This window comes from Pavona decussata, unplaced genomic scaffold (genome assembly GCF_977016875.1).
Source record: "Pavona decussata unplaced genomic scaffold, jaPavDecu1.1 SCAFFOLD_134, whole genome shotgun sequence".
NCBI lineage: Eukaryota > Metazoa > Cnidaria > Anthozoa > Scleractinia > Agariciidae > Pavona > Pavona decussata.
The window spans coordinates 167,785-184,414 of NW_028145547.1; the positions used below are offsets into that span (position 1 = coordinate 167,785).

At 39.1% G+C, this 16,630-nt stretch overlaps 2 protein-coding genes across 2 annotated transcripts in view; both read left to right on the top strand.

Annotated features, from left to right (window-relative positions):
- Positions 1 to 4,542: 4,542 nt before the first annotated feature.
- LOC146467565 (uncharacterized) overlaps positions 4,543 to 16,630 on the top strand; it is a 148,591-nt gene continuing 136,503 nt past the window's right edge. The window contains exon 1 of the mRNA XM_085125491.1: positions 4,543 to 5,255. Within this exon, the coding sequence (XP_084981617.1) occupies positions 5,183 to 5,255 (73 nt within the window). The 5' untranslated portion in view covers positions 4,543 to 5,182. The remainder of the gene's footprint in view (positions 5,256 to 16,630) is intronic.
- The window catches only part of LOC146467566 (uncharacterized), a 33,863-nt gene continuing 22,631 nt past the window's right edge, over positions 5,399 to 16,630 (top strand). Inside the window, exons 1-14 of the mRNA XM_085125354.1 lie at positions 5,399 to 5,402; positions 5,918 to 6,276; positions 8,581 to 8,745; positions 9,486 to 9,593; positions 10,756 to 10,881; positions 11,166 to 11,262; positions 12,108 to 12,326; positions 12,522 to 12,901; positions 13,193 to 13,360; positions 13,729 to 13,839; positions 14,333 to 14,449; positions 14,796 to 14,886; positions 15,237 to 15,611; positions 15,821 to 15,931. Of these exons, the coding sequence (XP_084981480.1) occupies positions 5,399 to 5,402; positions 5,918 to 6,276; positions 8,581 to 8,745; positions 9,486 to 9,593; positions 10,756 to 10,881; positions 11,166 to 11,262; positions 12,108 to 12,326; positions 12,522 to 12,901; positions 13,193 to 13,360; positions 13,729 to 13,839; positions 14,333 to 14,449; positions 14,796 to 14,886; positions 15,237 to 15,611; positions 15,821 to 15,931 (2,431 nt within the window). The remainder of the gene's footprint in view (positions 5,403 to 5,917; positions 6,277 to 8,580; positions 8,746 to 9,485; positions 9,594 to 10,755; positions 10,882 to 11,165; positions 11,263 to 12,107; positions 12,327 to 12,521; positions 12,902 to 13,192; positions 13,361 to 13,728; positions 13,840 to 14,332; positions 14,450 to 14,795; positions 14,887 to 15,236; positions 15,612 to 15,820; positions 15,932 to 16,630) is intronic.

Here is a 16,630-nt window from a genome sequence, read left to right on the forward strand (position 1 = left end):
TGATAAATTCCGTTATGTGAGGAGGGAATATAGTCCACCGTGTTTGAAAGAAATTCACTTTTCCATTGTGCAGACTAATATAACTTTGTGCTTTATATTTCGCTTAACCTTGGCTCTCAATCCATGTAGTTTTACAAGTTTATTTCTTCTTCAGATCAGCACATAAACGTTTTCAATGATGAGAAAATTTAATCAATCAAGTGAAGGGGTTTTAAATATAATTTCGACTAGATTGTCTTGCATTAATAGGTGAACTTTTTCATTGGTATAAAGTTGGTGCCAATATAACTCAAAGTCCGACCAGAAACACTTTGAATATGGACAATAATGAATGAAATACCTTTAATGTTTCTGGCTCAGAGGAGAGAATGTTCATGCATGTAAGTCATTCAACCACTTTGAGATAGAATCTAATTATACTGAATTGGAGCGTTAAAATTTCTTTAGGTTTTCTTTGAACCATAGAGATTTTAGGCGTCGAGGGTCTCCAAAATGTTGATACCTCTAACACAACAGGAAATGAACAATTGAAAATCGGTGTTTTTCTCAAGTTCTGAAAATTCTATGAGAGTTCTCTTTGAAAATGTCCCCACCTTTCGCTTCTGGAGGCCTGAAATCGAGTTTCTACGATAACTTTGCGTGTTGCTGATCAACCCCTTTTTCCGTTGAGGGGATACTCCCTTATTTGGCCTTCATGGGGACGTACCGCCGGACATTGTACGTTTTTTCCCCTCTGTTCTGAACAGAGTATATAATTTTATGCGAATCTCTCTTATGCAGTGTCTGATCCGGTCGGATCCTGTCCTAAGCACGGTGAAGTTGCACGATTGACGTCGTAAGATGTTGTTTTTCAGTATAATGCAATCATACTGAAATCAAACGTGTTGTCCTACACAGGGAAGGTATTTTGGGATTTTTTTTTTTTTTTTTTTGTTCTATTAAAACAGGGTCACGGTTTGAACCCCCCAGAGGCACCTCTATACCCAAACATGGGTCAAGTCTTCCACTGGCCAACAAATTGTGCACAAGGGTGGAAGCTTTTCAACTGAATCAGGTCTATGACACTGGAGATGGTCCCGCGTTGTTTGAACTAATCAAGTCAGAAGTGTAATTAGATGACCTTCTAGTTCCGTAAAGTTGCTATGAAATCTGCTTACCACGGTGCATGATGGAAGAAAATTAGAATTATTTTTCCTTTTTTAGATTTTGCATTAATTAGAAAACTCAACGTAGAATTTTTTCAGATCAGTAAACTAGAACCTGTGCTAGCCTTTTGTTAAACTGATATCTACCTGCTTTGTTGTTGTTGTATGTTTTGTTTTTGTAGAATTTTGCAGAGCTTGAATATCGTTTTGTCCAAGTAGAATTCTAGAAATGTTTCTTATGTTCTTCAATTTCGCCAATGATGTAATCCTGCGACTTGATCCATCTTAGTCATAAATAATGATGCGTTGTGAAGTGTTATTTGGCTACATATTAAAGTTTACGCTGGAAACAAGCGCCGTCTGTTCTATTCGTCTCGGAGATTTTATTTGCCGGTTGTAGCAGATCTCAGCTGCTCTCCGCAGCCGAGGAGGGCTTTCCCCCCAGATTTAGAAATGGAATAATAAGACATCGCGTCTTAGCTAGCCCGGCCATGGACACTACCGAGGCCCTGCAAAGGGGGGGTCCCGTGTCGCTTGTCTGAATTTTAAAATGTCCCTTGTCGGTGTTTTGTCAGTGCTTCATGTCGATGTCGGAAATTGAATGAAAATAGTTTGTCCTTGTCGGAATTTAAGGTTAGGAAAAACGGTGCGTGATGCGGAAAATAGATCGCTGCCGGATGATGAGCCGCGCTCACACCAGAATTTAGAGAAAATTTATTGTCTCTTAATTTTAATTGGTCAAACTTTCCCCTTGTTGGCCTTTACATCACACTAAAATATGTGTAAAAACATATGAAATCACCGTTCTTTGTCGTTAATTCTCGGCCTTATTGTCACTGTCGGAGTTTTGTCGAGAAAAGTTGTCTTTTGTCGCGAATTTATTTCATGCGCTGTCGCTACTTTTTGGGCCATGTCGCTTGTCGGAATTTACCCTGGCAGGGCCTCACTACCTCAACAGGTAGTACTCAGGCACCGGCTAGTCCTTGACACGGGCATTGGTCCAGCGCTTTTTCCCCATGCCTCCCTGAAATACAATAAATAAAATGGCAGGCGACAAATGGATGAATGAGGAAACAATTGCTCCGCGGGCACCAAGGTGTCTGAACAACATCCTTTTCATTGTCCTCACCGGCTCCTAGTCTAAACAGGGCCTTAATGATTTAAGCCAAGGTGGTGGTCTGGACAATGTGTCTATAAAAATGTTGGTCAAATCACCCCAAAGGCAAATTACCCTGAATATCGAGCCCCCTGACAATAACAGTGCTCGAAATTAGTGGTCGTCCGGCCATCCAAGACAACTAAAATGTTTATCGGGCAACCAATTTTTCAGTTAAATGTAAGGGTTAGTCGTCCAAGAAGAAACCTCTTCATACGGACAACCAAGATATATCGATCAAACATAGCTAAACATTAACAACCATATGCACAGTAGTGAGTACTTACTTTTCGATTATATCCGACAGAACAAATATTCGCTTGGTTGGAAGAATTTTAGACCTTTACTTACACATGTAGCTTAAGGCTATTGTCTTCTTTTATCTCAGTTTCCTTCTTGAACGAAAGCAACTTCTTAAACTTAAGGGGCGGACCATTAAAAATCACGGGGGGGGGGGGGGGGTGGGGGGCCTAAAAATTTTTTAGTGGGCGAATTTTGTTTTTTAAGTCCGATTTGTCTGCATGTATTAGTTTTTTCGACGTGGAAGCTCTGCACGATTTTTTTTTTCGACAGAACTTCTTTTGATATTAAAGGCATGCAAAGCTTCGCACAGTTGAATTACAGTACCGCTCAAGCCGGTGACAGTCTCTTTGGAGTCTCGATTTTCGCGAAATTCCAGTATCGCGATTACGAGCAAGAAATAAGCTACTAAAGATATCGCACCTCATTCGTCTTGACCATTACACGATTACAAGAAGACAATTAATGTTTTCTGTTGGAATATGTTGTTTTTTTAGCGCGTTCGTGTTTAACGTGTCAGTGGGTACCAGCATTAAGGCTTCACAAATACTTTGATTTAACCATAACAAGGCACGTGCCTGACAACACGCATGGCTAAGCAATATCGACGGTACTTTCATCGTCTGTACTGAATGTTTAGATAACTGAAAATATTAGTCGTTATGGATCTTTATACATACCCCACCCCACCCCCCGCCCCTCCCCTTGATCCTTCTGCATCAAGTTGACATCTCCCCATTTCTTGATGCCATGGTCTCCTTCAAAGATGGCTTCATAGAAACTGAACTGTACACTAAACCTACTGGCAAACACCAGTATTTTTTTTATTCTTTCCTGTCATCGTACTTACAAAACCCACATATTTTTGCTCTTCGCTTCCCCCTCCCCCGGCGTCCCGTCATTGCCTTCGCCGGCAACTGCTTTAACAATAACACTTAAGAAAAAGGGAATCGCGTGAACTTATGGATTACCTCGCTAATCTGGGTTGTGTCTTATAATTCTTAAAACACAAATACATCGAGCTTCTGACATTTCTTGCAACAGCGCAATTAAAAGCAAAACTTAAGAAAAAGACTGCGACTGTCCCTTTCGACATTATACAGAATCCCGGTCTGGTTAACATCTCTCACATGCCTTACAAACATTCCACTCTACATTACTCGTCCGACCGTTGTAAAATCTCTTTTCAGTAATCTCCACTTAGGTAAGGAGTAATCCCTTGGTGAAGGACGCGCGAGTGCACGCGGAAATCGCACACTGCGAGAAGAGGCGACGCGCAGTAGGAAGGCATTTGTGTTAACCCGTACTAAACAGCAAATTTCAATTAAAAAAAGAAATGCAATCAGGCTTGTCTGACCGTTCTCAACGCCATCAGAATAACTTGCGTTTTACTTGAGGGCAGAGCCGAACGACACTTTAGAGGATATAAATAAAACACTTGAAAACAAGAAAAAAAATGATCACACAACGCGCTCAGAAGGTTTTTTTTTTGTAATAGACAAGAAATATTTCCCTTCGGTTCACATAATTGTTTTACGTTATGATCAATTTAGGAGACTGCTGCTTATTGGAGCAGATAATTTCCTGGAACAATTGTCCTTGCACATTCTTGCACCAAATTGATCGTGCATGTTTGTTTATATAAGTTTAAAAGGTCATTAAGATAACAGCTGCATCACTACTACAGTCTAGTTCTGCTTAAAGAGCTATCTCAAATATTTTATATTTTAGAAACCTAAAAACTCAATGCAAGTAACAGATGATGATTTATTTTGTTCGGAACGAACTCTAGGTTTTCTGAAACAATAAGTTAAACTTAATGCCTTTGGCTATGGACTGCTATGGACTGCGTGGAAGTCCAACCTGGAAAAGCTGGATCAATGATTTGAAGCTCTTCTCATGTGTCTTGGAAAATCGCTCAAATTGGTTACGGTTTTTGTGTAATGGTTTCATTACTTTGTAAATATTATTTCCTATATTTTTCTCGGGCTCTGAGAGCATTGCGTGTACGAAAATTAGTGTATTGTTTTTGTTTCAACACAGGTTTGACCCAAACCCTGCGACTTCGCCCCTTTTAATGGCTGGCAAAAATCCACCATAGAATTGCAGATTCACTCTAGCGTAGAGGGCCACGTAATAAGCGTTGAATCATAACTGTCAATATCGTGTGTTACTGCTATTATTAGTTTCCACGACTTAACGTGAGTTACCCACTAAAGGTTATTCCATCCTTTGACCCACTTCCAGTCATAATTTTCATAAATTAACTACGTCACTTGGCCAAATGACGTTGTTGATCAAATTCTATGTTCTCAGGACTGGTGCGAATTTGATCACTTTCTGACCCTCTGAATTGTCAAATTTGTCGCTTCTTTTCCTAGTTACTTCCACCTTGATTAAAATTTAGATTCCCTCAAACTTCCACCCGGAAAGAAAGAATGAGAATATTAACCTTGGTCAGTTTAAGGGATGGGCCGCTAATAAGGAGAATTCAACGTGAATTTCGGCCAGTGGTATCAAGGATACCGGAGGAAGACAGGTGGCGACCTTGATAAAGCAGTTCGATTGTCCTCTTTCAAGAATGAGGTTGTCCACAGATTTTCAGCTGTTAGCTACGCTTTTGATTTTGTGCACACTTTCCTGTTTGGTTGAAGGTAAGGCCGGTGCAGTAATTTCTTAGTAACCGAACTTTGTTTCGTTTAAAATGCTCAGATACTTTGAGATAGCTCAAAATCGAAGGAAGATAGATAAGAGCAAATCACACACCTCATAACAATTTGAAAATAATTTAGCTGCAATGAGTTAAAATTTGTAAATACTGATAATAAAACCGCAGCTCGTCAGTTGCGTGTGGAGATATTTTACCAAAACACAGTAAATTTTGACTGATTTGGTTGAGGTTTCTTCCCTCTTTGGAAGGACAAGTGCGCAAACCTATCAACGGACACTGTCAGCAGATAGCGTACACAGTTGGTTTTTTTTTTGTGGAATTTCCTGCTAATATTTAATTTTAATTCGAATACACCTTAAACTGATGTGTTTTATATGTCGCAACACTTTCCTCCCCTCTCATGGGAGCCCAAAAATTAAGATTCAAGAAAATTTGACTACACTACAGCTGAATAGTTTGTATTCCAGTGGCCTCTCACCCGGAAATTTCCACAGACCGGGAAAGTTAGCAGCGCAATATATACAGAGTTTCAATCTGGAATCAAAATTGTTCTCAGGATAAAGCAAAGCCATAAGTTACTTGGAAACTTAAACGTAATCTTTGAGTTGTTCCTTTTTGATTGTTTCTTATACAATTTTCTCTCAGGTCAGAATCTCTTCCAGCAAGGAAAGGTCAACTTCTCCGTGTCATATCCTGACTTGGTCCATTGCAAAACCGTGCAATACCCTCAGGTATTTTCCAGCTCGGGCAATATTCGTGTTCTTGCATCTATCAGCCATGAAAATGAACCGCCCAGTGTTCATGATTCAGCAGTAGCGTGGACCGCCGAAGTGACGCAGAATAATTTCCGCGTCTGTGTGTTGGAATCAGGCCTTGGTTCAAATGGGTCTGTTGTTGTTAACTGGGTTGCGTTTCGTGGAACTCCTTCTGGAGCACTTGACGGCACCGCCTCCTTCAATGCATTCACCAGCGGAACACAGTGTGAAAGGGTTGACTTTGCACAGGTAAATAGCTCCTATTTCATAAGTTTTAGAAGCTCCTATTTTATAAGTTTAGAAAATTGAAATTACTTAGTATTCGTTAAACACAAAGGAAGTAGCGTATTGAGGAGGTTTTCCTAGAATTTGGGGTTACTTATAAATCATGACATCATCCACTCTACATGCTTTTGCCTGTGCCATCCAGCTTACGTGTTAGCATGTAATGTCACTCAAAAATGAAAAGCGGGTTGCTTCGCCATGTAATTAAGGCATCTCACCTGTTTTTAAAAAAACGAACAAAAAACAATTTCGGCTCGCATTTGTGTCGGCAAATACCCCAAAGCAGTGTTAGTGAAATCTCATCCGGGAAAAAAGCAGTTTTTAATCCATTTTGTATGAATCAACTATAAACGGATTCACTGACCTGAGGTCTAACGTGTAAGATCACACCTGGATGGCTTACAGTCTCCTATTTTCCGTTGGATTTTCGAGACCGAACTCCCGCCATCTTTGTTTGTAAAGGCGAGCGCAACCTGGAGAGAGTGCCTTAACTACCAAGGGGGGCCCTAGTCAGGGGAGTTCGATCGATGCGTACGAATCTCAAAAATCCCACGGAAAAATAGGGGACTGTGAACAGTCTAGATCACAACTGCCTGCTCCAAGCCAGACCTCTAAACACCAAGTAATCAGTAGTATTACTACTCCCCTCTGGAAAGAACGTCAATCCACCGCAGGGTACCCCCGAACGGAGAAGGCTGGTATTAACGTAATAATAATAATAATAATAATAATAATAATAATAATAATAATAATAATAATAATAATAATAATAAAACTTATATAGCGCCGATAACAATAAGACTATTTTCATCAGCGCTTAAAAACGTAAAACTAGAAACTATATAAAATTATAAAAAAGCTTTCTGAAATAAAAATGTCTTGAGTGTCTGTTTAAAAGATGCTACAGACGGGCTACTTCTGATCGCATAGGGCAGTAAATTCCATAGTTTAGGCGCAGCTACAGCAAAAGATCGATCTCCTAACGTTGTTAAGGTCTTGAATTTCACAGTGTTAAGTAGCAGTCCATCACAGTCGGAGCGTAACTTGTATGGTTCTTTAACGTATTAATGACGGGAGTTGCTTTGAGATTAATTTTTTCAACTGGTGACTCTTTTGGGTTTGAAATTTTCATTCGGAACCTTTCATGTGAAAGGAAAAGATTTTGGCGGTTTGACCAGTTTAATGGGTTTTATACGGTGAACAATCGACTTTTTGGGGATTACCTCCTGGCACACCAGTTCAACTAGTCCCCCGCAGCCGTTTTTTGGGCTGTCACGCAATGCTCCCAAATAGATTTGTATTTGATTGAGTACCTTGGCCGCATTTGCACCTCCTCGTCATTAATATATTCAAGTACCACCCCTGCCCCCAACCCCACTCCCTGAGGTTAAACTCAAGAGCTTTGTTAAATTTCACCAACGGCTCTCACAAATAGTTAACCTGGGTGGGATGAGACAAAGTGGAGTATGGTTTGTGGCGTAAATCGTCAGCACGTTGGCAAAGACAACCGGTCTACACTGCGATAGTCAGACACCTTAAACACTGAGACAACGCGTTTCCATAAAATAATGCCCTCACATTTTCTTAAAATCTATAAGTTTCCCTTGATTTAATATTTGATGACTTCTGCCCCTTCTCCTCAGACAAGCAATACTTGACCTAGTTTATTCTCGCCATGAGTTATACATTATTTGCATACCGAGGATTATCATTGTTTAGGTATAAGCTGGCTTGATAAACGGCTTTTACTTAAGCTTATTATTGAGCTAAAAGTCGTTTTCATCTTAAAAAAAATCTGTTCTTTTCTTGAGGGTTTGCACGTCTCTTCATGGAGGTAAAGGGGGGGGGGGGGGGGGGGGTTAGGGATGGGCCGGGGTTGGGGGGGAAGGGTGGAGAAGACGAGAGGAGCAAAGCAACTGAACGATTTTCAAAGAAGTCTTTGGAAAAGCTTCAAGTGCTTCTTATTCCTTAGACTAATGGATTATTATCCATTAAAAGGATTGAAATACAATTTCATTTTCTAGAGCGACATTTTTGTACATTAACAATGGAAGTCGTCTTCTCTGTTAGAATATGAGGGTTGGGGAGTAAAGGAAAGGAATCGGGAAGAATTGTGATTTCTTGTCTGACATGAAAAGAATTTAAAAACACTTTTCCTGACAAGATATCCTTTTTTATTGCCTAAAAAGGTCAAAGGTTTAAATAAAGCAGTCCATACTCTCTGTAACCCCTTACCAAGTGTAAACAATTCTATTTCTTGCTTCACAGCGATTTCCTTCTGTCCCCAAAGTACTTGCCACTGTACATCACGCTGGCAGCACCAGACCACAGGACGCCATGAATTTGTGGATAGAAGAATTACGAGAAGATCATTTCCGAATCTGTATCCGAGAAGTGAAAACATTTGACGGAAAACATCAGAATCTGCAAGTGGTAAGTTGGTTCCTTTATGCTAACGCGCACGTGACGCCTACCTCAAACCGCACGTGACCTCTTTATACACACTTATATGTTCCCAGATTTACGCAAATTTTAATTCGGTGTTTGAGCTAAATTTATCATATCCTTCAGGGGAAAACGGTAGAGATTTTGTTCAAATACCCTTGAGTTTACACCCATTTCTGTTCAGCCACGAAACAGTCGTATGACATAGAAAACATTGGACTGTAGCCAGGGCTACAAAACAGTGAAAGTTGCGGATCTGTGACGGAGATCTGGATCGGCATAAAATCTTCAATGAATTTAAAAATGTACTGCAAACTGCGGCGAAGGAAAGATAAACGCAAGAGGGATAGAATACAACTTGCTTTTTTAATAAGTGGATTGATTCACATAACTGCAAAGAATCTGAAAAGAATTGCTGTTGGTGGAGGTACTGATTGGTACTGTGGAGTTCAAAATATAGTGTCGATCCACTGCTGACGATGATTGAGGTATCATCAAGTTGACATGAAAGACCATTTTACCATTAGTCGGTTTGGTTAACATTAAAAAGAATTCTCCCCCGCTTTCCTTTGTTCTTTCATCCATTTTTTTTACCATGCTGGCTACTTCAAACTAAACTGCAAGGTCAAAAGGGAAGAATTATAGATAGATTTTTCCGTTTTTTTATCTTTAGCAAGAGATTATCAGTACCATGTAACTAAGCGAACATTTTTTATTTTCTTCTCCAGGATTGGTTGGCATTTTCACAGAGAATTGGTCAGTTGACTTTCCAAGGAAAACTCCGGTTTGAAAATGGTGGGGCTCCCCTGGAACAGGACAACTTCGCCTTCTGCAAGGTAAGGATCACTTGTTCTCGTTTTGTATTTGTTTTTACGGTATTTGTTTTAAGGCAGATGTATTTCTCCTTCATTTATCCATATTTAACTTATGGTATTACAAGCTGGGGTAGTGCTTACAAGACCAGGTTGCTTAAGATTAAAACTAAACAGAATAAGTGTGTGCGTAGCATGTTCTTTGCTTATAGCAGGGACAGTGCTATGCCATACTTAAATCTCTTAGGTACTCTTACACTTGAAAACATCTACAAATTCAAGGTGGCCCTTTTCACACATAAAATTATTAACAATACTACTAATATTCCTAACATTTTCAAAGGAACCCTAACTCTTGCCCTTGAAGTTCATAGCTATAACACCAGATTTGTATCAAACCTTAATTTTCATCGGCCGAGGATAATGAATAACTACGGAGCTGCCACTTTAGCATTTGCTGGGTCAAAAATTTGGGAAAGAATTCCCACTAAATTAAAAAAGCTCTCATATAATAGCTTCTACAAGCAGTACAAATTGTACCTTTTAAATGCCCAATGAATATTGGGTATTTAAAAGGTATTTCCCTCACTATTAATTATCATTCCTATTGTTTTTTATGTAAAAATTGTAGTATGTTTCTATTATTCTTTAATTTTTTTGCTGTTTAGTTGCACGTTATGCGCCAGTTGATTGCACGTGGCAGTGACCAACTCGAAAGCCTAAGCTCCTTTGGTCACTGCGCACATTTTAATTTTCACATTTATGTAATTTAATGCTATCTTTATATTACTTTTCTTATATATTGTAATTTCCTTTTGTTGTGAGCCATTGAAATAGTGCACAATAATAAGAACCTTAAAAACCTTAAAACCTTACCAACTTTTGAAGGCGATAAAAAAACAAATCAGAGCAGAAAATGAATAAAGAAATAGTTTCTCCCTCAACCAACTACCCAGCATAGAGATTCAATTTAGCTCTCGGGAACTGTTGTTATTTGAAGATATTAAAAGAGCGAGCTGATAACAGGATGGGGCGCTTATTTCTGTTATGATCTCACACGTGAGAATGCCTGGACTGTAAACTGTAAAAATACCATGAACGTTCCAAAAAAACTAAAGTATGACCTGTACAAGTAAAGCAAATCTCAGTTTAATCAGCTTCGCTCTTGCATTTTTCTTTGTGACAGGTGCTTAATTTTACTGAGAAATTTTATGCACCTCCTGTTGTCATGGTAACAGTCAATCACCTATACGATAGCAAGAACGTGTACTCTGTTAAGCCAGAAAACAACGTTTTTAACGCCTGGATAGAGGTATGTTATAATCATTCCTAACAAGTAGATTTTTCGGTCGACTTAGTACAAAAATAAAACCCTTCAGACAGTCACATGAATTTACAACCTTTAAATTACATGTTAAACCCGGCGGTGTCCTTTTAAGCTGTTCACCTTGAGACCTCCATTAGTTTTATGAAAAACACAAGCTATTCTCCTCGATACCTGCAAGTTTCATGTAAAACAATTGTCTTCAACCTTGAAACCTTGCAGCAAGTTACTGCTTAGTGCATTGATCAAGTTTCTTTCTGGTCTTATCACAGGAAACAACTCTTTCTCATGTCCGCGCCTGCATAAAAGACTTGGCAGGAATGAAGAGCCAACATGATCCGGTCACAGTTGATTACGCAGTTATTGGAGGTAAATAAGCAACATTATATGACAGTTTTACTTTCTAATATTCTTTGAAGCCACCACGAGCTAAATGAGAACGCTTTCAATGAATGAAAAAAGCACATGTATGTATTACTTCATGTAAAAATGAAAATAACATATTGGAAATTATTTACTTTTAGAAATTCTGATTTTATTAGTCCAGTCCTGTTACGAAACTTAACGAACGGACAAAAATGTCGTTTGTGACATAAGGTCGGCTAGAATTTTCGGAAAGCCAACAGCAGCTCAACTGTCAGATTTTGGGGATTTGAATCTGTTCGCTAAAATTTTGAGGCACTTTCAACAAAAAAATCTGAATAAATTAAACAGCGTTTATAACAACAATGCTGTAAAACAGAAAACAGCGTCTGCAGTTTTTTATTATATTCCTTCATTGGGTGAAACAGTTGAGGTGGATAAAATTGAAAGTTGTTTCCACGCAGAACATGACCCTGCTTTAGCCGAAGAGCCACAATAGACCATTTCCGAGTTGCTTTGAACCTCATTATGAAAGTGAGGCTAAGTGCAAAGCTTTTCATATGAAAATTGTAGTTTTGTTTGCATATAAATGAAAACTTATTTTCATAACAAAAACGTTGCACTTAGCCTCGCTTTCATAATGAGGTTCAGAGCAACTCGGAAATGGTCTATTACTGGGCTTCCAAGAAAACAATCAGCAATCTATTCTGAAGTCTCGTTACATAACAGCGATTTAGAAATGCATTCTATAATTGTTTCTTTTATTTCTTATTTCCTTTTGAACCCTCTTCAGTCAGAGTACTTATTTTGAGAAAAACAAAACATAAAAAACTTTGCATTTCATGTTACAGATGTTGATCCGTGCATTAATGTTTCCTGTAAGTACTTTGCCGTTTGTAAGGCTTTTGGTCCCAGGGACGCTCGGTGCATATGCGTGGATAATTGTCCGTCGTATGAAGAGCCTGTGTGTTCCTCTAATGGTACCACATATGACAATGTGTGTGTGTTCCAGCGAGAAATGTGCCATCTGAGAGCAAACTTCACTGTCTATCACCCGGGTGACTGTACAGGTAACATCACTGATTTCACTTCTTTTCCACAACTGTGGATAAATTTTAAACAAACGTAATTTGGACACTGGCAGTTACACGAGATTCAAACAACACCAAAGCAACACCACAACACACCATCTAGTGTGTACACGTCTTATAACAGTGGTCCCATTATAGGATTGAATTGACTTAGTGTTGTTAACTTTTGTGCAGGATTCCCTTCTCAAAAGGGCCGGCATCGCCTCCACCACTATCCAGTTTGGGCTGAAGCAGTTTGTGAACAAGTTCCACTGGCTCCTTACGTTTTTTATCCTGACAAACCGGTTCACATACAGGTTTCTGTCAATCACGTGAACTTCTCAGATCCCTCATATGTCCATGAAGCAGTTGTTGCTTGGGTTGAAGAAATCTTGGAGAACAATTTTACAGTTTGTGTTACACAGGCTGGGAGAAACGAGAAAAGAAATGGAGAAACGTTTGCAACAGTTGACTGGCTTGCCTACCAGGGGGCCCCTGACGGGGGAGTGTCTGGTGAAATGGACATGCCGACTTGGTGGACTGGAACGAGTTGTCGTACTGTTTCACTTCCCTCGGTAAGAAGCAAATTTGGATTGTTTTATTTTTGAAACTGAGTCTTAAATTTTGACCTGTTCTGTTGTGGTGACACAAACCCTCGCACCAGCTTAGTCAGTGTACTAGAAGGTATACTGGACATAATGGGAAAAAGTGCGGTCAATTAAATAATATCTCCACCCACAATTCAGAGACTTTCAAGATTCGAGTTCAGTTTAGGCAGAAGAAATTTTCATTTACCGCGTTTATTTACATATATACACTCATATTGCCGTTAAAAATTAGCCCTTTTTTGTTGTCCTTGATTTCAGAGCAAGTTTAAGTCGACGCCCACAGTTCTAGTGTCAGCGGAGCATGAAAGGCGTGGTGTAAAGCATGATGCATCTTCTGTGTGGTTAGAAGATATCACGAAAACTTCTTTTAAGATCTGCGTCCGAGAATTACAGAACTTTGATGGAGTTCACCAAAGTATTTACATTGTAAGTAGTTTTAGTTGTTACTCTCCTTATGATTTCCTTAAGTTCAAACTTCGCGCCAAAACTCAACCGAGGCCCGTTGTATGAAAAACTGCATCCAATTTATACCTCTTTGTTGGACGGTACAGAAAAAGACTGGATGAAAGGATACCAATTGTTCTTGGAGTTTTTCTTGAAACATGCTCTTATTGTTTTCGATCCTTATATTTCATTTTATCACAAATGGAAATATGCTGCTTTCAATTTATACAGTCTTGCACTGGGTATTCTTATAGGGAGATCACCATATAGCTATTTCTTCTGTCTTAAACATTAACCTCTTGGACGGTTGACAAGTAACAACGTGATAACAAACAATGGCTTTTTTGCAGGATTGGATAGCGTTTGAAGAGCTTCATCGACCTCTGTTTAGAGAGCATGGGGCTATATACTTCTCTAATTCGAACAAGCCATCCCGAGATTTCAACTATGCTTTTTGTGAGGTAAGTAGGCCATTATTGCATTCACGTTTACAACCGAAGGTTACGACTCCTTTTCTAGGTGACCATCCACACGTCTGATCGCGAACAATTATGCACTTATACATTCACACTTGCAGTTGTGCCTACATTTGCGCATGCACCCTAACCCACTCATGAAGACAAACTTACGTATGCTCACACTCGCTTTTTCGTTCATTTTTTATTCGCTCTCCTACTTACTTTCTATCAGATGCACTCCTTCCCACTCAAACATTCTCAACTTTTAATTTAATTAACCATTCATCTCTCCTTTCCCTATTTTGTTTCTCCCTTATCTTTCTTTCCTGTTCTTTCATTTCTTCTTTCCTTCCTTCTGTTGTATCATCCTCTCGTTCATGATTGCTTAGTTGATTTTTTTCAATTGTTTATTTCATTCTTTGTTTAAAAATATTCTAAACTTACAAAAGTTTTGTTTTACCATCATGCACAAACAGTTGAAATTTTTTTCCTTTAGGATGTCGTGTTTAAGAAGCATTACAATGATTCTCCCGAAGTCTTGGTGTCAGCAAACCATTCAACAAGCGGAGGAAACCTTAATCCTTTGTACAACTCCATTTCAGCTTGGGCTGAGGTAAGATAACAACAGATTTGTAAGTCAATCTTAGCTTCACTCATGTTTTGCAATGCACCGTAAGAGATGTGGGCATACAGTGTAGAGTGATCGTTCAGAGTTCGTTAGGCGAGATCCTTGGTTTGAGAATTAGTCCTAGCTTGCTGTCTCCTTTTGACCGGGTGAAGGTATTATAGAAGCGAGAAATTTCTTGCGATAAACTAGCTTCCTTTGTAAGGAAGTGTAGTTACCATTTAGCTCATGATCTACGCCTTGATGGGCAACTTTATGAACACTTACTCTTAAGTTGTCTTTACGGTTGCATGTTACTAATTTATAAAACATTTTAGTTTACGTATCTTTGCAGTATATAAACAAGACGGGCTTTAGAGCCTGTGTGAAGGAACTGTTTGTGCAACAACATGACCCTTTGTCAGTGTCTTACGCAGTTTTGCCAGGTAGGCTCTGAGTCATAGCTAATTAGAAAAAGCGCCGAAATTCTTTGTCTGACTACAAATCGATTCTCAAGAGAATGTTAGTAGAAGTATCATATTTTGTCTGCTTCTAGATAAAAAAATTCCCCCAAGAATAATTTTTCTTCCCCTGCAAAAGTTGTCTTTTGAAAATAGGACTGATTTTTATTTCAGCCGGGACAAATTTTAGTCTCCCACGGAAAAGCAACTGCTTGGGAAGCAAGCTAAATTATGGTTTGAGTCACAACCTTAAAATAATAGCGTTGCGTTTATCCTTTAATATTACGGTAACGATGACAGCTTTGTAGTTTAATTTATTACTTTATTTTTCAAAGATGTCTGTGAACCTGGCTGGAGTTTCTACAATGGCTCCTGTTATTTCACCAGTGAAACATGCGAGACTTGGTCCAACGCAAGTATAACCTGCAGAGCCATGGGTTCTAATCTAGCTGCTATTGAAAGCCAGGAAGAAAACGTATATATCCAGCACAAGCACAATGGAGACAAGGCGTGGATCGGTTTGAATGACATTGCTACGGAAGGACTATTCAGCTGGGTGGATGGATGTCCTGATAAATTTCGCTACTGGGCTCATAGCCAGCCAAACGACTTTAGAGGGGAAGACTGCGTCCACACCCTGGGGGCAGGACATGGGTACATGTGGAATGACGTGGATTGCTCTGCCTGTCATCAGTACACATGCAAGAAAGGTAGTCACATTTCTATACTGAAAGAGACTCTAAAAGATACAAAGAGATACTATTACTGAATCGGGGGAGACAGATAGGGAAGGGAGGCGGAAGAGGATGAGGACAGACTTCCTTATAAGCTGATTAGACTGACCGTTCTGTTTTTTCTTTTATGTCATAGTAACAATAAATTTCTTTTGAAAATAACTTTCAAACATCTTTCTGCTCAGATTATGACGACTGCAGCAGCAATCCGTGTTTGAATGGCGGCACCTGTGTGAACGGCAAAAGGAAATTCACTTGCGTCTGCCCTCGGACACACAAAGGAAGGACATGCGAAGGTAAATATACAACTCAGTTTTCTGATTTCTCTTTCGCCCTACTACGCCTGGTTTTTTTTCTGATTTTCTGTGTCAATGCTACCTTATCATCACCACTGGATCACTAAACCTTCAAGAGTATTGAAAGTATGACTTCAAACCTTGGAGGATGCCATGTGCTTCCATATCTATTTCTTTTGAGGTCCACAAAATGGGATGCTCGCCGCATATATATCGTAGAAATCACGTGGTTTTACCGCACATCCTCAACCTTGGTTTCTCAATTCAGAAAGCCATTCGAAAAAACTCAAATTAATGGAAACCGATAAACGTTAAAATAGATCAAAATTGTAAATGTTGCGAGGATAAACTTAAAATTTATATTAAAAGGTAAGAAATCAAAAGTTTGAAGCCTGGAAATATCAAGTTTTATAAACAAATTTTTTGCCATTTGAGGAAAAGCTTGATAGACTGGGACAACTTTCGCAAAAGAGAACTTCTACCGGCAAATCCAAGGAAAAGTTGGTAAACACACTTTTCTAGATAAACAGTATGCGCTGAACACGAAAAGTTTGTTTACCAAGCTGGATTTGGCCATTTTGACTTTCAAATCAGTCATTTTCTTTAGCATACGCAATTGAAACATGAAAGCGAGGCTTCATGTTATATCTCTTTACAAAACACTTTAAAAACGGTTAAAATTTTACCCAAATCACGAGA